General features: G+C 40.6%; 1 protein-coding gene across 6 annotated transcripts in view; it reads right to left on the bottom strand.

Annotated features, from left to right (window-relative positions):
* Window positions 1-25,333, bottom strand: part of ARID1B (AT-rich interaction domain 1B) — a 341,059-nt gene that overhangs the window by 75,342 nt on the left and 240,384 nt on the right. For all 6 annotated transcript variants that reach the window (XM_015591903.2, XM_015591900.2, XM_025049064.1 and 3 more), the window contains one exon: window positions 15,394-15,483. In XM_015591903.2, coding sequence (XP_015447389.2) covers window positions 15,394-15,483 — 90 coding nt within the window. The remainder of the gene's footprint in view (window positions 1-15,393; window positions 15,484-25,333) is intronic.

The following is a 25,333-nucleotide window of genomic DNA, read 5'->3' as shown; positions in this document are numbered from 1 at the left end:
CCTTCATATTTTGTTTCCAGCTAGAATGAACAAGCTCGTTTGTATTCCTACATTTGTTTTTATTTAAACATGTAGAATCTGTGTACTCCTGTGCTCACGTGTGTACAAATTCCAAGAGGTTAAAACTGTGTAACCTCATGTCCTACAAGAGTTCCCCTCGCCAAAGGCAAGTGGTTTCTTTTATGTATCTGTTCAGAGACATTTTATAATTTATGTTTCATTCTGTATTTCCCTTATCATGAATAAGACTGAACATTTTATTTAATGGCTTAATTTCATTTCATTTTCTAGAACCGTTGATACCATTTGCCCATTTTTCTGTTGGTGACTCTATGTCTTAACTGTGAGGCACTTCATCCCACAGACACCTATTACCAGACCAGATAGCTGTAAGGCTCACTGAAGCGCCTGTATCTGTGATCCCATGGAAATTAGCCCTTTCAGTCTGATTAACACTGGCGTGGGCCACAGACTGTCTTGGCAGGAAAGCGATACAATCTGACTTGCATTTTGGAAAGCTAACTCTACTGTAACACGCAGCATGTAGAAAAGATCGAAAGACACTAGGGCTAAAAGTTAGAAAACCAGTTAGGAGGTAGGTAAAATGATGCAGAGTATATAATCAATTAAATGCCAGCAGTAATCCCACTAAAAGGCATCCATTATGGACATAACCATATTTTTAAAAGCTTATTGAATATCATCATAATCTAGACAAACTGATGTAAAGTCATAAGATAGAATTAGCTTAAAAAGAAGTATTTCTACTTTTCATCCTAAAAGCAAACAAACAAACAAACACAACCTCTGCATGTCTATTTTTGTTTGCTCAGCTGTAAAATGGGGACAGGTGTGCCCACCCAGAGGGTCACGGTAAATGAGGTAGCACTTGTCAACAAGTACAGCAGCGCCTGGCACACAGGACGCTTCCAAGGATTATTAGCTTATTAGCTATTACTATTATTTTACATTCAAAAAAAAAAAAAGGAAGAGAGGCAGCTCGCCGTCGACAGCGAGGGCACGGAGCTGAGGAGTGGGCCCCAACCGTCAGGGTTTGCTGTGAGAAACAGCGACCGACGTCACCTGTCAGCCTCGGTTCCCTCACCTGATCCCTGGGGAGAGGGAAGACATGCTACTTTCGACTCTAACTCTCCATGACTCTGGCTTAAACTTTTTTTTCCCCTAGGAAAAATCTAATTTGGGTCTGTAATTTCCATGTATATTTATTTAGGAGTATTCTTTATTTTGTTTTAACTTCTGTTTTGAATAAATGTTAAAATGTTCCCCAAAATCAAATTTTGACTAAAAATTTCCTACCTCTTTATGGTGACATTGTTATCTGATTGTATTTTGCTTCTTTTAGAAATTTATAAAATGGCAGTTTATAACATAGTTTGTTAACAGAGAAAATGACGGCTGAGAATAAAGCTGCTTTTTAAAAAAAGGTGTACAATTTTTCTAGTTATAAGCTGTATGAGTTTTGAAAACCAAATTTTCTAATAAGGGAAATTTAGAAATTATAAAATAAATTTCTTACATATTATAAAAGTATATTGAACTACTAAATGTATCATGGAATTATATGCTCCAAGTAAACAGCTAACATGAGAAATTCAAACTTTGGAAAAAAGCACTGATTTGATAATTACAATTTACATTATATATAAGGACTTACCCAAAAAAATTCTTAGAAACTCTAAGGTTTATATACATGAAAATGTGATTTATATACTTTATTCATAACACTAATCCATCGAAAGTACAAGTAGATGCACTATTTTTGAGTCCTTCATTACCTGTGTATATGTCACGAACATTTGCACTAACACATTCCAAATGAAGATAGGAAAAATCAGAGATTCCCTTTAGGAAAAAAAGAGAGAACAAAAGCTACATTCTCAGAGAAAAGGTAACAGGAAAAAACACAGACACAGCTGGAATGCGGTGCCGTGGAGCCTCACAGGCTTTCTTGTACGAAAGAGTGAATGCCCTTCCTGTCTTGGCTTGTAAGATCGTTTTGAGAGTAAGATAAGAAACACACATGCAAAAGTGCTTTTCTAAGCTGGAAAACACCATGAAAATCTATACAAAGGCAACACTACTTTGCCACGAGCCCGTCATTCACTGTGTGAGTTCCGATCTAAGCTATCATACAGTAATTCAATCCACGATAATGTTACACAAAGCTGCCAGCATGCCCCAATTTTACTCTGGCTCTCATGGAACTGTGGTAAGAATTAGAGAGCATTCAGAAAAAGGAAAAGATGCGATCCTTGTCCTCGAAGAACTGAAATTTAGTTGAGTAGAAACGAACGCCTATCAACAGGAAAAAATGATAAACTAAAATTACACAGCACTGAGCCAGGTGCCGGGCACGTGCCAGAGGCTGAGAAAACAGAAACCAGGAGACGAATCGCGTCTGCCCTCGTGGAGTTAATTCCCGTGGGAGGCAGACATCCAACAAGCACCTGAAAGCAATACGTGATGAGCACCAGAAAACTATGGTCCAGGGCCCACGAGGGAGTTAGGGCCCGATTCAGACGGGCGACGAGCACGTTTCCTTGATGGAGTCTGACCTGAGCTGAGACTGCAACGATGTGGGGGATGACCCGGCAACTCTTAACTGGACAGCTTCTGAGATCCAGCAGAGACACAAGTATGTCTGACTAGCAAAGTGGATGTCACAACGTGTACCCCTGGAAGCTAAAGTTCCTGCACTGGCCTAAACCCTAGCCGTCACTGGGGCACCCTTCCACGTGGTCGGCAGTTTCCAAAGTTTAGTTTAACACGTTACCCCTTTCCTGAAGGCCTCCCCTGGCCCAGATGCTAAATGTCGACAAGCAACAGGAAAATGCAGTGTGACCTGTCACCCACAAACACCTACGGCCATGCCCCATCCTTAGGGATTTTCCGCCTTCGCGAGAGGGAAGAAAATCTTTCTTCATACGCAAGGCCAGTGCCTTCCCTTTATGCTCTGAATCCCGTCCTTTCTCATCTCCAGGGATGTGTCAGCCGTGCTTGCTCAAGAACTAGTCACTGACTCTCGACTGACGTTCAGGCTGATTAGCCCAGCACACAGGTCTTTTCAAAACTTGGCCCAGCCTATTTCTCCAGCCCCGTCATGGCGTACCCACTGTGTGTCCGTCACTCAGACACTTTGGAGTGTCTGAGTGCAGCCACCCGGTCGCTTTAGACCCGCAAGTCTCTGCACATCCATTCACTTAAACTTTATTGACTACCTCTCATGTTCCAGGCAACGTGCTGCCCGCTGGTCTAACGACAACTGACATTTAATGAGCATGTATCACCTGCTAATAGCTTCGTTCATTATCAGCTCATCTAAGTTTCAAAACAACTATGAAGACATTGAGGCTCACGGAGGTTAACTTGCTGAGGCGACTTTCGAACATTTTAAACCACAATCCATAGTTAAGAACTCTATTTCCTATCATGATTCAATGTGTATATGTGAACATATGTACGTGTTTATATATTCACGTGCACTATTCACACACACACTGTATGTTTCACAAAACGATCTCTACCATTATGTGCAATGCACCCTGATATTTTACCTTTTATTCCCAATTAACTAACCCCATTAGTGGGAGGCACAGCCTGAAAACACGTTAGACTGTGTCCTCTGCTGAACATGCTGTGTCCATGGGGTACCCAGGTGGCCACTCACCGCCATTTAACTGATGTGCTCCCTTCCCTCAAGGCTCTGCCTCCTGCTACCTTTCACAGCATTCCCCAGCCTTCCAGAAAGGCAGACACGCATGTGCCGGGAAGCGCCACGCGTGTTGGCGGAGCACTGCTCTCGTTATCTGCTGGAGCCACCCTCCCCCGCGGGCTGCGAGCAGCGAGGCTTTAACCGTCTCCGCCCATCTGTCTCCTCAGGACCAAGAAAGTGTCTGGTCGGAGCTGGAAACAGACACATGCTGTTAAGGAATAAGAAGGCATCTCGGTCCAGTGCCCGTTTCCTTTTACTTTATGGAAACAATGTAATAGTGTGACCCCGGGGCTCCTTGTTTTACCTCACACTTGAAGAATCGTTTCCAGGGGAAGGCGGCTCTTCAAGGAGGAACCACTCACAGGCCAGAAACACGGTCATTTCTACCACCTAAATATCTGCCAAATGCATCTGCTCTGTCCATCTCCCCTGTCACTGCAAATTCAAATTTTGGCTTCACCACTCAGAGTTAGGTGACTTCAGACAAGTTAATAGTCAAGCCTAAGTCACCTTTTCTGAAAAATGTGGATGGTAACTGAGCTTACCTCATAAGGTTAAACAAGAAAATGTCACGTGAAGCATACAGCTCAGTAGGGGCTCAGTCAGTGGTAGCTGTTAGTACTCATTCTGTTTTTCACATAACCCACCACTTACTTCCTGTCAGAATGACTCCAAGTTTCCAAACTAGCCTCCCTAACCAGGGTCTCCTGCAAACCAATCACCACAGTAAAGGCAGAAAGGGCTGCGAGTCCTTCAGCTATGGTTAATTCACTGAGGTGACGAGGCCGCGGCCGACGCCCTTCCCTAGGCAGCTCCCAGCTGGGTCACGGTGCTGGGCCTGCCTGCACCATCCTCGCCTCCTCCACCACAGCCAGTTAAAGCTGATGGGTGGCTTTCCTCACTCAGAGGACTCTCTAGAAACTAGTGCCCTTTTCCAGACAGCTAGTTCCAGAAACAATTGGCCGGCCATGTTATTTGGCTCAGAACAGCTAAGCTTGTCGGATTCGGGCCACACACCCAACAACTACAGGGCTGATTAGCTCTGAGTGGTACAAGGCTCAGTGTACATCCTTCCTGATCTGGCAGACTCCCCGGAGTTCGCCTATTAAAAACGAGAGAGGGCGAGAGGGAGGAAAAGGAGGGAGAAATCAGGATTCCCGTCAGTGCACGAATAGACTCAATGTGAAGAGCAAGGGCGACTTGTTGACCAGTAGACTGCAGGCAGCTGTGACAACAACCAGCCTGGCAAACACTCACGCAGTGGATGAAGCATTACATCAGGTTTCATTTCGCGGGGTTTAAAGGGAGACCAGAGTCTGAAATGAGACTTGTCTCTTTCTAGCTACAAAGAAAAACACTCAGACCTTGGCCTAGGAGAGAGGCGTTCTGGTCTGGAGTCCTGGTCTTCTGCTGGGGGCTTGTCACGGAGCTCTGGAGACAAGTGATAATAGCCCATCTCAGCCAGGCTTGTTTCTACCACCTAGGACACTAAAAACCTGCATTAAAGCTTATTCCAAAGGCACATCATTAATTCAGATGTTTAATTACAATCTGATACTCCTTTGAATGCTCTTGCCCACATATCCAATAGCTAAAGGCCAGATCCTACCTGGAGTCAGTCTGCAAGTTTAGGATTTTCTTTAGGATCCTTCTATGGATATTTATATTGGTATCAATGGAAAATTCCTAACAACCTAGTCTTACTACATGGCACTGTAAGTCACGTTATGTCAAGTCTAGGGAGAGTACGACTTCAGTCTCTATCATAGAGACCGATGTTAAAGACTAAGCCAATGACACATTTTTCACTGCTCAATTTTTAAAAATTCTCTTCACTGCTATCTTGGAAAACTGGCATAATAGAGAATAAGCACTTCTAAAATGTTTATATTATTGTTAAATAAGTGATTTTTTAGGAACTTTCGAATATTTTTTTCAGCATTGTACTATTTGTGGTTTATTAAGTAGGTAATTTCTTGAGTTAAAAAACATGATATAAGATTCTCTTACTTACAAAAAAGAAAAATATTACAGAAAAGACAGCTCCAGTATTACTAAACCTTAGCAGATCAAAAAATTTTAAAGCAATTGATTTATGTAGTCATAATACACATCATATTTTCCATATAAGAGATGAAATGAACAGAATGTTTTTATGCAGGAGGAAAGAGGAAAAACTCTTTACTAGGCAAGACAGAGTTTATCTTTAGAAGTACTCCAAAAATTCTCAAAAATAGAATGAAATTATATTTAATTGAAAAGCAAACTTAGGCCTCAAGGCCTATTTGGAGGGATGATCTACCTAAAAATAGAAAGGAAAGCTCTTTGTAGCCAAATGGGCAATGACAGGCTGTCACAGCTCCCAAACGTCACTGATGGATTTAAGAAGCAGCCAATGAAAATGCATCCCTAAGTTGAAGGGATAGTAGGAAACTCATTTAGAAAGTCAAATAAATAAGAAATGAAAATAGGACGCTGCAGAAAATTAAACTGGAAGGCATTTTAACATGGACCTTAGCCTCCAACTGTGTATCCTTTCTCTCTTCCATGCAAGACGACAAATTCTGCAACATAAGCACTAGAGACTTTAACTTTTGCTGGAAAAAGAGAGTTAAGCACAAAGTCCAAGCCATAGCTCATCTACCCATGAATGAGAAAACAGCAAGAGCGAGCGAGAACGCCCATGCTCACGCGGAGGGCAAGAGGGCGGAGAAGCAATCACAGGAAAAGGCGACTTCTCCATCAGAGGGGCCTCTGCAGCTGGCAGAGAGCTCCAGCACTGTCAGGACACCCACGAAATACCCCAGGTTCCGCGAGCCGCCGAGAAGCAAGGCATGCTTTTCCCCTGGCACATGGACAATCTACTTTCATGTTGGCATCTGTTAAAAATCCACGGAGTAACTGCCTTGTTTCTTCGAGCCAGTTCAATAAAAGATGTTTCTCCACATGTGTGAAATCATGGTCACACGCGGTACCACCTTAGCAGAGAGTCTCCAATTTCAAAGTCGGGCAGGGTGATTTCTCATCACAAATAGGTGTCAGATTCCCATTTTGAGAGAAAAATAGATTTTACAGAATATTCTTGTTACATTTTAATATCTCTAGTGTTTATTTGCCTGCCTGCGTCTCTTCACAACATGAACTGCTCTGAGGAAGACAAACTGATGATCCGTCCAAGGCTGTACCCCGGGACCGCCAGTGTCCTCCCAGGTGTGCAATCAGGTTACCTGGCAGCATCGCTCCCTTTTCCCTCCCCGTCACGACAGCGCCCTACATTTGAAGGCAAAGACGACAGCATCTACGTTCTCCCCATCCACCCCCACAAAAGCCAGTGACGTCATCTATCAATGGGAAAATTAGAGTCAGGGGAGAGATCGGACTGATTGCCCAGACGGCAGATGGGGACAAAATGTCCAGCCTTTCCTTACAGATCTTTTGAGTTTTAGCCGCAAAAGTCTGCTTCAGTGCTGACGGCAAGGGCAGTTGTATGTATGTTGCTATGTGCTAGGAGAAGCAAAGAAACTAGTTTTCAAGGCCTTCGACCCAGGTCCCACTTGAGTCATCTGTGTCTGATGCTTATGTTTTTTATTAATATTTGCACAGTGCTTTGCAATTTATAACTTCTGGATTCAGGATGCATTTGATCCATGCCACGAATCCATGGGACGCTCTGATCCTCATTTTGCATGCAAGGAAGCAGAGATTTAATTAATTGTCTGAGGTCACAAAACTAGTTAGTGGTAAAGCTGGTACCTAAACCCAGATTTTTTGGTTCCAAACTCTGTGAAGATTAAAATGAGAAAAAGCATGTACTTACACGAGGCCCTGGAGCTATGAGACTGAGCAAGGCCACATGGTCCGTGCCCTTACTTGCTCTAGTCACTGAGAAAGCTCAACTGTTAACCCCAGCGGTGGGTCCCGAGCACCGTCAGACTGGATGCGGGTGGGGGTGCCTGGCCCGTGGGGCGGCGCTGTGACAGGTAACACTTTATTCAACTGTTCCCTCAGCAAACAAGACTCAAGGACGCAGCAGGAGGCAGGCGACCGAGGACATGAAAGATTAGTACAGATAGGCAAGGGGACTCCGCGCTGGGGTGGACATGGAGTGGAGATGTGCTGGCGAAAGAGCTGGAGAGAAGAGTGTATTTAAAGACCCCCAGGAGGATCCAGACTTTCTCCAACGGCAAAGGGAAGCTCTGGGAGGCTTTTACGAAGGGAATGCCACGATCTCATCGTTCTTCTGGAAAGACCATCTGGATGCAGCATGGAAAGTGGACTGAAAGGGGCAAAGTGGACATAGGAAGAACAGCTGGGAGGTTGCGGAAGGAACCTAAGTGGCCTTGGCTAGGGAGGTGACAGTGGAAAATGTCACAGGGATAGAGTTCACAGACTGTGATGACAGTGTGGGGCAGATGGGGGAGAAAAAGGTGTCGATGTCTCCAGCTTTCTGGCTGGGGAAACGAGGCAGACAGTGGTCTTTCACTGAGATTCGACCCAACGGCACAGGAGAAAGCATGCTGTTATGAGTGCTCGCATGGCACACTGTCGAATGTACCTAAGACCCAGATGTTCTCAAACACTGTCACTGAAGAATAATGAGCCAATTACAAATGAGTGTTAATGATTAAAAATAAGCCTAAATTGGCAATTCAGAAAATATTGCATACAACAAAACTAATAAAACTATGATTCCTCTAAAATATTCTAAAATTCAGACTGATTCTTTAATGAATACAAACTGCTTACTGTAGGTGATACTTGTTTTCCCAGCTTTTTGGTGAATGTATCTTCGGACAGTAGACCAAGTAATTTAATGATGACGTTAATACAAGTCCTATACTGTTATCTCCTTCATTACTAACTAGCTTTGGCTTGGTCCACAATCCAGCCCAGAGTTGAGGCTGAAGAAATTAGAAACAGCTTTCTAGATATTCTCTCTTGTATAAAAGTTCCCATTTGAGTTCACTGTCGTCTGTTATGGATTATAAAAAAGAGATCCTCAATTAAGAGCAGAGGCTAAATTAATTGCATCTGGGGGTGGGGGTCGACTCATTAATGCCTTAACACGTTGATGTGCTACACTTACACAGCAACACGTGAGGAAAGTGATATATTTGCCCTTTTGACAATACCCTCGTGCTGAAAGGCAGCATCATTTTATGTTTAGTATGCTTACTATATAAATGAGGACACCTTTATATACAAAGGTAATTAGGAAGTAGATTAAGAGAACACTTTCTGATAACCAGACACCTTATGAAACATTTCCGCATCTGCAGATTTACTGTCGTATTTAAAACTGAGAGAATCCAACAGAAAGAGAAACTAGTTTTTGTAGTTTGCAAAAAACAGAAAAAAACAATGTTAAATCCTAATTCTAACTCCTTAACAATCGTCTTGATGATCCTGTTCATTTCTGTACTAATGTAATCTGTTCTTGACAATTATAGAGTTAGGTCAATTAAGACATCCAAAAATAATTTTTAAAATTTCAAAACAAATTTTTGGTGTAAATAAATATCACTATGAAGGCAGCTAGTAGCCTTAAAAACTTTTTAAAAATCTTACTTATTTTCATCTAAATATTCCTGGGTTATAAACAGCCTGGTTGTGGCAGGGGCCGGGGCTAGGCGAAGTGGCCTCTGGACAACTCATTTGGTGCCAGGTTCCAGGTGTGAGGACTCCAGCACGGACTGACGTGGTATCTGCACGACCGTAGAAACATGGCTGAGAAGAATGGCGGGCAGAAGCGGCATCTTTAATCTGGTACAAGATCAAAATGCCTGCAGTGTTTCCAGAGAGAGAGACGCTGCGCCACAGCGAATGGCCTACATGGTGAAATCGGGAAGATTTATTAATATTGGCAAGCCTTCTTAATCTGAGAACAGGAAGTATTTTATTCTTTGGTTGCTCTGTGCTCTAAAGAGATTTGAAACTTCCGAACGGGTGTGAGGGCTGAATTATTTTCCATTGTCCAGCCCAATTTTTGTTGCACGTCAATTATACACAAGGTCCGTTGTAAACACGGGGGGCAGAGCATAAACAAGGCTCAGTTCCAGCCCCCACGGGCTCAGTTTAATTTATAGCAAGACCCTGGATTTATTTTGAGAGATCATTTTTCTTTGCCCTTGGCATTAAAAACCAAGAGAAAGATTTGCCCTAAGCAAATAAAATGCCTAGAAATTTGATGAGGAATTCTATTCAGACTTTGAAAAGAAGATAAAACACAACACTAAAGAGTGGGAGAAAATTATACCAAGGCAGTTAACATTTGGGATTAATAGAAGAAAAAAACGTGAGAATGACGAAGACATAGTCTAGTCGATCGATCTACATAACACATTTAAGTTTGAAACCTTAGACTTTTGAAGTACAGAAATCCCGATTTACCTTTTCATTGTAGTGCATGCACACACACACACACACATACCCTCTACATGCCTGACCCCACTCCACCTGCTACACACTTTTTCTGGAGGTTACTATTTACATTTATAAAAGTGGAGCTACTAATAAAAATCACTGTGAAGATCATATTCCAAACATAAGAATTTTATCATTCTTCTGACAAACAGCTGTCAAGAACTAAGTTTGGTTTAAAAACTTGAGATGTATAAAACTATAAAATGTTCTAATTTTTCTTCCCTCATCCTGTAACCACAGAGTAAATACTCGACTCATCTGGCTTGTCTCATTTTGGTACCACTGATACCGTAAAAACCAGTTCTCAATCCGGTACAATAAGCCCACACACTTACACAACTTTGTTTAAACAGGAGGAGAGAGAAAGTGAAAAAACAAAAGGTGGCTGAGTAGGTGGACGAGGACTGAGGCTGGGGTGGGGTGCTATTCAATAATTTTGGAAGATTTCACCCAGGATACCTTCTGTACAGATCTGACGGTCACAGAGGGGAGCCAAAGAACTGCCTCCAGCAACAGAATACATTTCTAGCACATCACAGTCATGCAGCAGCATCGATGCCGTTTGCGATCCATGTCCAAAAGGGAGAGTTCTTAGTGGCTCCGCTTTCAGCATATCTCAAGGACTAATTAAATCCTCATTACTACCTTCTAATTATTCAAATACTATGGGATTACGCTAAGGAAGTCCCTGCTGGCACACTAGATGAAAAGGGTTAAATAATCTATGTTGAATTTGAGAATCCAGATCTAGTTCAGACCTTCAGAAAACCACCAGCCGGCATTAACATGAATATTTAACTAGACACCACTGTGAAAATTAAAAGGGAATTCAATTAAAAGGTTTTCAAAAAATTAATTCTGACCTCTCTACATCTGTCCGAATAAATAAGCCTTCTTGAAACGTTTTCACCTAATTGCTAATCCAATAAACTAGAAGGGCATTTGCTAGTTTCATTAAGCTTAACGTTTTACAGGGGTTAAAAATGTGATCATTTTGATGTTAATAATAATTATACTTACTTATCTACTCAGATGACTATCCCGTATTCCCTCCAAGCCCTCTTGGAAAACAGAACAACACAGACATAAGCCATTTCCTATAGCTCTTTTCGCATTTTAAGATATACATGTTAAAAATTAAGAAATAAGGATAACGCTAACCTAAACTTGTTAGCTACAATTTTCTTGTAAAATTTACTACAGCATTTTAGGATTATCTTCAGTGTTCTTCCAAAGATTAGGTAGCATAATATATACTACTTCATTTTTTTGGTGAGATGCTTTAATAGCAATTCAGTACGTTATTATATGAGGTTTATAGAGAAGGATGTTTAAAATAAAAACCAATGGCAAATGGGTTACAGAATACTAAATTGAAATTTTATCTTTTTACTTTTAAAGATATCAGTAATGAAGAAGTTAAACCCACAGAATTTGAACGTTAATTAGTAAGAAGTTCCACCACCATATAAACTGCAAACAAGAGAGTACTAAATCAAGCTTTAGATTGGAAAGCACATGCAAATATAGAGACAACACTACGTAAGAATAAAGAAGTCATTAATATTTAAAGTGCTTCCTTGTTTTTTTTTTTTTTAAGCAACCTATGATGGCCATATCCATATTTACTTGAACATATCTTTTATAGAAAACATAAAACTACAGAAACTTTTTTCTGCCTGTGTAGAATGTGGTGAAGGAGGTTTACGCCTGCTGTCCTTCCACAAATGCAACACCAGAACCACCGGACGAGGATGCTGAACTGGGCGTGGGGGTGGGGTAGGGGGACCGCAGGGCCGGGAGAGGCCCTGTTCCTGATACCTGGGCAATGCACTGACTCTGCACTCGACCTTGAGAAGAGGATACGGCCTTGCAGTTGCCAGGGTGGTTTAGATCCTAGGACAGGCTCAAGTTTCCAAAATTCTCCTGAACAGGGGGTACAGTTCTCTCATAAATGTTCTTCCTGACTGGGGCTACGAGGACCGAGTAGGAAAGAATGACAGCAGAGCTGAGTTCAGCTTCCTGAGCCTGGAGGGACCCTAGGCTCCAGGGTGGTGGTCAGCACTGCTATCTCCCCTGAGGGCTTTGGGGGTGAGGGGACCAGAAAACAGCATCCCCAAACAGAAGTAGGATGCATCTCCTGCTCTGTGCAGTTGTCTCTGAGCAAGTACGTTTCTAGGTTCTTTACCAGTAGAGAAAATTTATCTCCTGAGGGTACATTAACCAAAATATGTTTATCTGTGGAATCTCATTTTCTTATCCTCATCTTCTTATTAAAACAAAGTAAGTGTAAAAGGAACTGTTCATTTGGTTATTTTAGCACTTAGCGATCCTGAAGCTATGTTCTTGTCTATCTAGGTCCACGGTTTCTGAGAATGAATACATTTTTTTTAATAAGACGATAACTCATTAATCCATTTTTTTCCTCTCTGCTTCTTTCATCGCTTCCCTAAATAAGGCAGGGGTTGGGGGGAGATATATCAATTGTCAAGGCATAAATGAAGTTAAATTAAGTTTCAAAACATGGGACTCAACACTGAAGAATTTTCTAGCAAGTGTTTTCTTAGATCTACTTTGCACTGTAGATACTATTGGTGCACAACAAATAATGGTAAAAAAAAAAAAACCAAGAAAAATGTTTTTATTATTGTACTAAAGCATTAAAATGACTGTCATTTGCCCTTAAAACATCAGATCAAATGTCATTAGGAGCTAACATTTCTTCCTAGATTTTAACAAATAACAAAGTCTTTTAAAAAAATTCTTGCTCCCAAATTTTTAAGATTAAACTAACGCATGGCAAAACATCGTCTAACAGTCATTCAGAAACATAAAGTTTTCCTTTTCAGTGGGTTGTCCAACCAACAAAAGGCACACAAGACATGCATGTAATGTCTCCAGCATAATCTTTCAGAGAAAGTTTGGGCAACATGTTCAGAAAAATAAATTCGGATTTAGCAGATTATAAAATTTATATTTGCTATTGAAGGTAATGGTCATTGTAACTAGCCAGAGTCTTATGTATCCATTATCAGTTACCAAAACCATATTACATATAAATAAAGATAATCAGAGGGAAAAAAATAACAAACACATCAAGATAGGCGTTTCCATGTAGGGACATAGGAGGAAAACCATAGATTTTTGCCTCGTAAATACCTTCATTTAAGTTAAAAGTCTAACTATGTTTCCTCATTGCCATTTCATCCTTGACATTTGGTTTTCTACATTTTCAAATTGCTTAAAAACATATCAGTTGGAAGGGGTTGGGGGAAGACCTTGTTGGAAGATCTGGGAGCGTTTTCTCTTTTTACTTCCCAGTGTTAAAGGTTTGAATTGTAGAACTTTCAAATGAGGTACCTCTTCTCCTTCAATGCCTGCAAAAGCAGCAGAGCTGTCCCAGTGGGAACGAAGTTACAGGGCTGGTACGGAGTGAATGGAACAAGCATCTCCCTCTCAGCTTGGGGCCTGGCCTTAGCAGGCTTTCGATGCAGGATAGTTTCCTTAGTCCCTCCTTCTCCACCCTCCTGCCCCAGCAGCAGTGTGGGTGCGACCCGGCCCAGAAAAGGAGTGTGGGAGGACTCCCCCTCGCCTGGCCCTAGCGCCTCTCCATGAACTCTGTGCCGTCTTCAGATGACCAGCGCCATGTGCGGAATCAACACAAAACAAGCAATAGAGAGGAGGCGAGCTGCAAGACTGACCGACAGGAGGGCACAGTGGGAAGTTTAGGGAGACAAGTGCACATATCGCAGACATTAAACGCAACATCCTTAGCGAGCACTGTTGCTCAAGGTGTGATCCGGTCCTGGGATCGGCAGCGTCAGCACTACCTGGGAACTCGTCAGAAATGCAGATTTTAAGTGTCCCAACTCAGAGCTACGGACTCAGAAATCTGGGAGTGCGGCCTAACAATCTATTTTAACACGTTCTCCAGGTGATTCTTGTGCACTCCAAAGTTTGAAAACCATCAACTACTGCATTATTAAAACATGCTGTAGTATCTTGATGAGAGAACTAAGTATTAACTATACATTAAATTACAATAAAATTAAAAATGTAAAGGTATTAGAAAATGAAAATTTCATTTTATTCCTACTAAACATTAATTTCAACACAAATGATGTGTAGATAAGGTTATTCCATCTTTTCATTGGTGTTACTTTCTAAATAACATGCTGAGTTTTTAACATGTAAAATAACTAAAACCATATAATTCTAATTAGAAGCAAATTGTCATCTGCATAACTCACATAGAAATAATTATAAACATTAGGAGTCAAGAACTTTAAATATCAGCTCCCAACCTAACGACCTCTGTCTTCTGGGTGGGTGTGAGAGGCAGGGGAGTGAAGGAAAGTGGCATCATCCATGGGGGTGGGCTGGGCAAGCTCTGACTCACAGACAGCGGGGCGTGACTTGGCACAGCACCAGATGGTGCAGTAGCCTTGTAAACCCTGGTCTACACTCATCTGGATTAAAACCGCTGCACCACCACACCGAAGGCAGCTTGACTACTGAGGGGGAAAGAGAAGACAGGTGTAAACAAATGAAGGCCGAAGGCAATAATATATGGGGGTCAACATGCAGAACTGAGCTGAAGGTCAAAGCGTTTGCAGATGTAGGACCTGAATGTTCAAGGGCTTCGGGAAAAGCCCAAGTTCTTTTTTCTGGCTCTGGCACTAACTAGCCCCTGAGAAGGAAGAAATCGTAAAGAACCTCTGTGGTCCTCAAACCTCCTTATTTGAAAAGTGAGGTGACTAGACTGTCTGCTCTAGTTCTAAACTCCTACAATTTTATAATACAAAGTCTTACTATGTGTTTAAATTTTTAATATTAAATATCATGAATAACTGATCAAAACAGCTAAACGTACACACACTCTAACATTACTTCATTAGAATCAATATCCAAACTGACTCAATAGCCATTTTTACAGAGCTAGGTCAAATATCAAAGACTATTGTCATGTGAAACTATGCTCCATGGTGCTCTGTGGACACATACATTCTCTGAGTCTTGAACTGTGCTTTGGTAAAACTTCACCCAATCTGCAAGAAAGCACCCTTCTTTTCCATATTTGTTGTTATATGTAGGTTCTGGTTTATTTTGTTCATCTAATAAGGAAACATAATATCCTTTGAAAGATTATTAATAAGAACGTGCATAGGTAAGCAAATTCAGAAAAGCCTCATACACTCTAAACACAAAGGTAGGTAAGACAAAAATGGAAGACTAACCTCTTTCCTGTGGCATCGGTGACTGGCTCAAGGCAGGATGGGAACTCGACTCTGACTGACTCCCAGGCGGCTGGGGCGGCATCTGACTGCCTGTAAAGCACAGGAGGGGAAGCGGGGATGGGGAAGCCTTTGTGTTAATACTGCAATTGTGCAAAACCGAGACACAGTTACATTTATTTAACCTTTATCATCACAAAAGGTACGGCCCCCACATAGAAAAGGACGTGGCTCAAAAAGCATATTTCACTTTATACGTGGAAAACGAAGAGGAAATGTGCATAAACATATTCAGCAGATGACCTCCAGAAAAGTTCAATTTCTTACTGGATGAGTTCCCAAACTCCCAGACAAATCAATTAGCGGCTGAAATCCCCTGACACACACTTCTTCAATGCATTTAACAAAATCCGAGACTGATGAACTGAACTCATCCTGCTGAGTTTAAACCAGTCTCTAAGCGGGCAGGTATGCATCGTGGCCCACAATTTTTCATTGTTAATATTTGTTCGATGTAGTAATAGCAACTGATGGCAAAAGAAAATCTTTATAATTAATCAGAGATTCAACATACTTATGAGAAGACTGCCATTAAAAAACATAAAACACAGGACTATAAATTGTAGTGTACATTATCACAGAAGAAGGAAATAACTACTCTGCATCTCTTTTGATCTTTACTGCTATTAAAGCAATAGCACCTACTGATTTCCATTTATTTAATGTGTGCTTAGTTTGTCTTTTCAAACTATGATGTAAGCTCCTTGAAAGAGGAATCATATCTTTTAAACCTTTAATCCCTCCATTAGCATAACAAATATTTAAGAAATCTTGGTTATTTGATGGCTCTTATTCTGAGAATATGAATTAGAGAAAAAGAAATGTATTATTTTATTAATTTTAAGAGAGACAATGAGTCATGTGAAGGCAGGAGACAAGATTTTGAGACGGAAGAATCATCAGAGGTACCTGATGATCTCAATTCACTTTCTGGCTCAGAGGTTTAGATGTATGTTTAAGACTAAAAATATAGAATAAAAAAGGCAGTTGAACTTATTAGCACAATCCTCAAGGCACAAGCTCTCATGGTGTGAAAACCATGTTATTTTGTTTTCTGACTTCCCCCTTTGCTAATAAATTGGAAGGACAGAAATATACATACACACATATACACGTGTCTCCCTGCACAGCCCTCAGGTGTGGAGTCCGAGATCACGCTACGCCAAGCTAAGAACTGCCTTGACACCACAGGACCTGCTCCTCCACAGTTTTCTAACTGCTGAAAAGAATCACGATTGTGACTGAGAAGAGAATTAACGCGCTGAAGATCAGCACCCATCACCCTGCTGAAGGTCGTAACGCAGGGACTGTGTGTGACACCGAAGGACAGCCCTTCCACGTTTCCACACCACGGCAGCTCGGGTACAGACCGGGACGGGCACGGTCCCCCGAGTCTGTCTCTGAGGACAGTCCCTCATTATCGATTCTAATAACGGTTGTATCTGGGACAGCCAGAGAGGCAGGGAGATCATTTTCCATTTAGATAATAGCTAGAAATAGTTGTTAAAATATAACTATAAAAACTCAAACTGTTTGGGGGAGTTGATGCTTCTCACTTTTAGAAAAGAATGTAAAACTTACGAATGTATTTCTGAGTGCTCCTGGGTTCAACTGCCAGACTCATTCTCAGACAAAGTGAAAACCCAGATCTGAATTCACAGACCCCGAGAAAGGAACTGTGAATCCACGAGGAGCTGCTCCTTCTCAGTTCCAGCCACAGTGCGTAGGATAAAACACAGACACGCAGTACAGAATTTGCTCAACCATCCATTTACTCTTAGACATTTGTAGTAAATTAGCATAAGACCAACTAATTAAATGTAAAGTAAAAAACACTTAACATTCGGGATGAAAACAACTTCAAGGGTAAACACTGGTCATCAACTTGGCTACAGATACACAAAAGTTGCTATGTGTCTGCTCAGGGTCACGTGCTTCCTATGAGATACCCCAGGGCCCTAATCTACAGTCCACTTAGGAATTTAAAGCACTCTACAGCCAAATCTCGACTTTTAAAAATCTCACTGGGGAATCAGCTGCAGTAAGACAGTAAGTGCTTACATTATAATGACTGCTTCTGCATGACAGGCTGGATTCATAGACTCGTGACAATAAAAACAAACAGTAATTCTGCGCTAATACAGGACACCACTACTTCCACTATGCATGCTCAAGGCACTGCTCTTATGTACAATATTTCAACTAAAAATAAAAAGGGCTGTTAAGAAACCCATCTCATGAATTCATAAAATACTGCCACATCCAAGCAGCATTGCTGGTTGCTTGGTGTAATTCTAAGACAGATATCTCTTTAAAGCAATGAGAGAATTCATTTATTAAATCCATCCCTTAAAGAAAAATCAAGAACATATTCATGGTAGAGACAGATTTGCCCGGACTGTTTAATATTCTCCATTTGCTTTTACTTCCATCTTTCCATCAACATTTCCATAGTTACTGAGAAATAACTTCGTCCCCCATAAGCACAGGTATAAGCATAGTCATGGCAGATGATGAATCAGAAAACGTGTTTGACAAATGCAATACAGAAGACTCATTTGAGTCCAATGTCCATATAAGACAGCAGTTTAGAGCTCTTTGAAACAACTGAATTAAGTACACACCTTCAAAACAATGAATTTTTTATATGATACGTTTGTCATAAGTAAAGCCTTTTAAAAAAGATTTGGTAATTATTTAAAAATATTGCCATGTAGAATGAACAAACTAACTTTATGATGAGTGAGTAGGCTTTAACATTAAAACTGAATTTTTAAAGCCGATGCTTCTCCCTCATCTACAGCTACATCCTCGTGAAAAACACGGAGCTATTTGCTAGGGTCCGTCTTCCGTTTCAAGTTCCCTCCTGACTGGTTTTAATCACTTGGATATTTTGGGGGGTATGTGAAGTACTTCTAAAAGTCAGACTTCTACAAAAAGACACATGCAGAAGGGGTTCTACCTCCTCATCCCTGCTGCCCTCTACTCCCATTTCTCCTTCCCACCCCTTTCCCATCTGCCCTCTATATAAACAACCAATCTCCTTAGTTTTCGGTTTTTATCTTTCTCGTGTATATATAGTGCAGCTGATACATATTATCTTTCAATACACATCTATCTTTCCCATAAATGAGAAGATACTTGTATCTCCTATTATTTTTCCTTACATGAAGGGTAACATACCCCAGACACCTTTTGCGCTTTGCTTTTTTCACTTGACAGCATGACCTCGGAAGTACTTCCCACCAGGTTATAACATTCTCAGTTTAAATACAGGTCTACAGTACTCCCTTCGTGCGTGTTCACTAGTTTGCTCACCCACTTTCCTATGGACGCACACTCAGGTCGCTTCCAGTCTTTTGCATATATATGTTCATGTTCGTACTGTTTGAGGTCTACCTTTAGGGTCAATTCCTTGAACTGGGATGGTTGGGTCAAAGGTTATACATTTTTTTAATTTCCTTCCAAGAAGATCTGAAGCAGTTTCCATTCTCATTGGCAATATTTGACCTGTTTTATATGTGAGAAATGTTACCTGATATTTTTGAGTTTGCATTCCTCTAATTCTGAGTAAGTTTGACTCTTCTTTCACGTTTGAGGGCTATTTTTATATCTCTTGTGATGAACTATTTGTCTTTCTCCAATTTTTCTATCTGGGATTTTAGCCCTTTGCCCTGAAATTTTTAAGACTTTTTTTATATGTTGGGAATGTGAGCTCTTTATCTGTGGTGTAAGTTGTGAGTATTTTCTCCTAGTTTGTCACCTGTCTTTAGATTTTATTTATGCTACAATTTGTAACAGAATTTATAAAAAAGTAGTCTAATTTAGCCATCTTTATTTTTAGTGCCTCTGTATTTTGACTCCTAGTTAGAAAGCTCCTTTCTGCACCACGGTTGAAGAACAACTCACCCCAGGTTTCTCCAGGTGCATACACGGTTCCTTCTTATTCTACCGAGAGTTTAGTCCTGTGTGTGGTATGAGATATGGATCTAATTTGATCTTTTGTGATGAGAACTTTTAAGATCCATCCCTAAAGCGTATTTTAATGTCTTTGTGGGGGCTAGCCCCCACAAACCCCCACACCACTTTTTCTTTTTCGGTGTTTTCTAGTATGTTTTTCTTTCTATATAAACTTTAGTATCAACTTGTATAACTATATAAAATAGCTTATTGATACCTGCACTGTGATTACAGTTTTACAATAAATTAACTTAAGGAGAACTGATGACTCGATTTCATTCTTCTCAAGAATGGATGGCTTTCATTTATTCAAAGTCTTCTTTAGTTTCTTCCAGGTACATAGAAGTTTTGCACATTTTATGTTAAGTTTATTCCGAAACATTCAATTTCTGTTGCTATTACAAATGGGATTTTCTCTACTAGTAGGTCTTTTAGGTGTTTATTGTTTGTGTAGAGGAAAGCTATAGCTTCATGTATGTTAATTTTATATCCTGCTAATACTGCACTGAATTCTTTTATAGTCTGAATTTATCATTGATTCTCTGTGATTTTCTGGGTTTACTATTATATCATCTACAAATAGAGACAATATTTCTTCTACTCCCATTCTCGTGTCTTTGAGTTCTCTTGTCTGAGTAGTGGCCAGCACCTCGAGGACACTGCTGCACAGGGGTACAGAGAGGGATCATCCTTGCCTTGTTTTTATCTTAGTGAAAATGTATCTAATGATTTTCTACTACATGAGGTACTGGCTTTAAAACTAAGGCATATACATTTTACTATGTCGAGAAAGGATCTCTCAATTGCTATTTCCTGGATGAGTTCTCTTGTCTGAGTAGTGGCCAGCACCTCGAGGACACTGCTGCACAGGGGTACAGAGAGGGATCATCCTTGCCTTGTTTTTATCTTAGTGAAAATGTATCTAATGATTTTCTACTACATGAGGTACTGGCTTTAAAACTAAGGCATATACATTTTACTATGTTGAGAAAGGATCTCTCAATTGCTATTTCCTGGAGTGTTTTTTTTTTTTTATCGTGATATTAAATTTTATTAAAGGTGATATTTTCCCTTAAATCTATTAATATAGTATATAATATTAATGGAATTAATATTGAACCAACCTTGCCTTCCTGGAATAAATCTCACTTAGCCATGGTGCATTATTTTCTTAATGTACTGTTGGATTTTGTTTTCTAATATTTTTTTAAAATTTTTACACTATGATAGGTTTGGAGGGAAATTTTTCGAATTAAAAATAGCTTTTAAGAACTGGATCAAGATAATCATCGAACTAAATATTTTTAGTAACAAAACGCTGGAATTTTAGTATCTAACAGAATTGAGTGTAAACAGACTAATATGCATACTTTTGTTAAATCAGCACACATCCAGTAATGTCTGACTCACAGTGGATGAAGTGAGACATGACTATATCATAGCTTGACATACTTCACAGAGGAGATGGTGGACAGTGCATGTCTATGTTCTTTTATAGGTAACAGTCTGAACGCTCCCCATAGTTCTTATTTTACTTGTTTATTGTCTGTCTCATCTCACTACAATGTATGTTCCACTAGTACAGAGAATTCTGCCTGTATTGCTCCCTGCTATATCCCCTGAACCAGATATACAGTAAGCATTTAATAAAGATTTGTTGAATAAACAAATGTGCGGCTGATTACTCTAGAAACCAAGCCCAGGACTAAGAGTTAATTAAAACTTTATAAACTACCAGTAATTAGGTAGTTTTAACTTATTACTTTGATCAAGAATAGGCAAACTTTTTCTGTAAATTACCAGATAGTAAATTTTTAAGGCTCTGCAAGCCATATGTTGTTCTCAGTCACAACTATTCGACTCAGTTGTTGTAGTGCAAAAGCAGCCCTAGGCGATACATAAACAAAAGAGCATGAATAAAACTTTATTTACAAAGACGGGTGGTGAGCTGGATTTGACCCAAAGGTGGTAGTCTGCTGACCCGTATTTTAAATGATAGTATCAGAAAAGAAACATTCAGGGACACTTGCTAAAAAAGTCAATAAACATCCAATGGTATTTATTAATGACAACATATACCTGATACACTCCTCATATTTAACAAAGAGGCCTACATAAATATCAGCAACAATTTGGTTTGTGTCTTCTTCAAATCACATCTAGGATAGGCTGCCCTGGATTCTTCAGCACTTAATGCAAGCACAGTCCTAAGACTTAAACTGCAAGTGCATTTAGGAAGTACATTTTTAGTTAAGTGTTTACTTGCAGTTCTATTTTTCCCAACTTTTTGTGGACAGATCAAAACAAACAAATCCGAACTACTGACCAGAGGCAATCAAGTTAAGTTACACTCTAACGCTGTTGTGTGGGGGTAGCAGAGAATACAGATGACTATTATTTCCACACTAATTCTTTATTAAGGCAAAATTCCCTGAGTTAATTCCTTTCTAAATTACTAAAGCATACAACTATAGGAACTCAGTAAGAAAACACTAACTCTGAACTATAAGAGCCTCTGGCAAACAAATCATTTATTCGTTGTTAAGTAATACAGTACTATCGCTATTCAGTACTAATAGAGAAAGAAATTCCATTTTTTCAAAAGCTGTAGTGGTCTGAGAAAAAGCATTTCTTCCCTTCACGCTGTTGCAGAAACAAACAAATAAACAAACAAAAAAGGCTACCCTAGTATGGCTCTCGTTATCCAAGATGAAACAGTGATGTACTTAATCGGCATGGCATACCTGGGGTTTGAATGACAGACATTACTTGATCTCAGTTTTACTGCCAGGAATCCATTCTCCCCCTCCAATTTTACTACATTAGCTGACTTCGGACAAACGAAGATAAAGAGAGAGCAACATCTGGAATGCATATTTATTTGTCTTATAAGTTCTTATGTAAATTAGAGATGGTTTTACTTGAATGTAAAAAATAAAGTAAAAAAACACTGAGTACTTACTATGTACAGGCAATGTCTTAAATGATATTCCTCCATTAGTAATTCAAGAGGATTGGCTTCTTAAAATTAACATGAAATGACACATTAAACCATAGAAACCTGGACCATTTTATTAGCTAATCTTCCTCTCTAAGGATCTTTAGGGTACTTGGGGATGGTGAAGTGTTTGGTTACAAAGACTTGGGGTCTTATTCAAAAAGTCCTTGAAATTAACAAGGGTAAGACCAGCTTTTTGTTAGAAAAGAAGGGTCTGTGAATTCATGTGAATGAAATTGCTCAAGCTGTGGTTGCTGTTGAATTTTGAGAAGAAACAAGGAATGTTTCCAGTCAACTCACTAATAACGCTGCTACGATCAAATTCTTTCCCTGTAGTGCCGCTACAAAATCAGTATGTATTTCATAGTTTCCGGCCATTAGTAACTGGATTATTCTTCTACTCTTTAAGAATTCCTGGTGATGTCACTAACTTCAGTGAGTTAAAAAAGACACATTGTAGAAATTACTGTTGCCGATGATAAATTCATCGCAACAAAGATCGACTTTCACCTTGCACTTCTCTCCGTTCTTCAACTGAGGCATCGAAAACGGAGACATGGGCTGATTTCCTCTAACGTAGCTTTGCGCTTTCTTCACGGTGTGGAAATCAGCTCTCTCTCAAATCGTTACAGCAAATATGGATTTCACCTGCCACAGTGTGACTTTACAGATCTTCTGGAAGATATAGTTCTTATATTCCGCCAATCCCACTGGCAAGAGACTATCACTTCTTACCCTGGACTGCATTTGGAGTAGAAGTTATTTCTTTAATTTCTGAAACAGGAAATACTGATTAGGATCTTTCTTCCACCATGATAAATGAAACATATGATTTTGTTAAGAAATGGCTTCGGTGCATTGCATGGTGGACTCCACATTTACAGAGCTCTCTGAACATCTGAGATAGCACCCACAAAAGAGTGTGGTAAGACAGTGCAGCTCTGCAATTCAAACAGCAGTATTTCACCGGTCATTCTCTTTAGTGAACTTTAAATACCAACAGAAGACCTAATGGCAACGGTGTGGGTGAAAAACGAGTTTTCAGTAACAGATAAATTCATGGAATGTCTCAGTCTTGGACATTTATTTAGATGAGTTTAAAAGGAAACTTTAATATGCTCCAAAGCAGACATTTAAAATACAGAATCTGCTCAGGTTCCAACTTAGCAGTTATAGTTAACAGTTTATCTCAAGTGCTTGAATGTGGATTTACAGTACTTACTATTATTTGGTGAATTTAAATAGGATCTCGCTCCTCCCAGAAGGTGCTGCACTGCGGTATGGAGGTGGGAGGGGGAGCTGTGAACAGGCTGTCAACAGTCTTTTACTGCGCATAACCCTACTCAAATCGGAGCAGTACAGAGCAGAAAGTAATGCTCTCCCCTCCCTGTACCTTCCCAATGGGGACATGGAACCGTGACAACCTGGTCCCCCAACCTTAGTTCGTCCAAGCCTTGGAAGACAAACCCTTCCACATCCTGTAGCTCAAAAGTTCATTCAAAATAGCATTATATTTTCCTAAATCCTTACCTGAGATAATGCAGTTTGTCGATGTGCCACTGGGTCCTAAAAATATAGATAAATCAGTTCTGCAGAGGCATGTCTGACTTGTACACTTCTGAGCCATTAAAGGAATGAGGAAATTGCTAAGACGCCCTGAACGTGACAGAAGCCTTACAGGAGGCTCATGTCTTCATTCTAAACAATCAATCAAACACCTGCTGGATTAATCTTTTCAACTCTTCTCCCTAGCGCAGTCTGAGGGTTTTGAATCTCTTTATTAATCTCACTGCTAGGAGTCCAAGCCAGAGCAGCTGCAAAGGCCCATCAGCTGATGAGTAAAAGATGAAAGCGAATATGGTGCATTCCATGTAAGAACCGTGTCTTTACAGGGGTTGCACTACAAATACTGTTTGTTTTTATTGCAAAGACCAACTTGTTGTATGTAATACAACATTACTTCATCTAGCCCACTGGACTGAAGCCAGAATTTTTCTAACTGCCCTCTTTTATTAATTAAATACAATAAGTTACCTAATGTATTTCATATGGAAGTCGGTCTAATAGTCGGATTATCGGAAACTCATGAAAGGCCTCTGGGTGAACGCTCTTTTACAGAGAACTCGAGGCAAGAAACTCACAAGGCTCCTGCAAGGTACTGAACGAGATGAGTCAGGGACGAGATGAGTCAGGGATACACGGCCAAACAGTTTTAGACTTTACCACCGAGGTCACTGCAAGTTCTGATCAAAGATAAAGCAGAGTCCAAAAGCACGTGCACACTGGGACGCTCAGCTTCACGACATGGCGCTCTCAGTGTGGGCTATTCCCGGGCTATTCCCGAGTGGCCTGGGGGCGGGGGCTGGGGGAAGCTGCAGGCTCCGATTGTACTGAGGGGGGGATTTTCCCATCTGCCCCAGCGATGCGGCTTAACCTGGCTGACCGCTCTCTTCCCAGCTCCACCCACTTCTGATGTTCTTTACTCCGCCAATAACTCTGGTGAAGTGAATAAAAAGATCATCTTTGTGGAAAAAAATGGTCACTAAATAAAAGATGAAACTTTAGGGAAAGTTCATCAACTTTAGTGAACTTTAAGTGCGAAGCCATGAAGAAGAAATAGGTAACGTGACACAAACTGTGACTTGGGGGAAAGCAGGAGCCACTTCGATCTCTGGGCATCCTGCGGGTCTCAGGTCCCTGTGTAACTACCACGCTGGCAACCTGCTGTCTATACTCGGCGCATCTCATAAAGACACACCGTTTTCAAGAGCTTTAAAGCTCAGGTGTACAATCCAGAGGTCTCTGGGGTGCGGGAAGAAATACCCTCAGGGTGGGGAAACCGCACGTGTGTGTGGCTATGACATGGTTTCCTGGCCCCCACCAGGAAGTCTCGATCCACGGCACCCTGTCGCCTGTGAGAGTAGC

Source organism: Pteropus alecto, unplaced genomic scaffold (genome assembly GCF_000325575.1).
Source record: "Pteropus alecto unplaced genomic scaffold, ASM32557v1 scaffold195, whole genome shotgun sequence".
Classification (NCBI taxonomy): Eukaryota; Metazoa; Chordata; class Mammalia; order Chiroptera; family Pteropodidae; genus Pteropus; species Pteropus alecto.
This window is presented reverse-complemented; position numbering and strand designations above follow the sequence as displayed.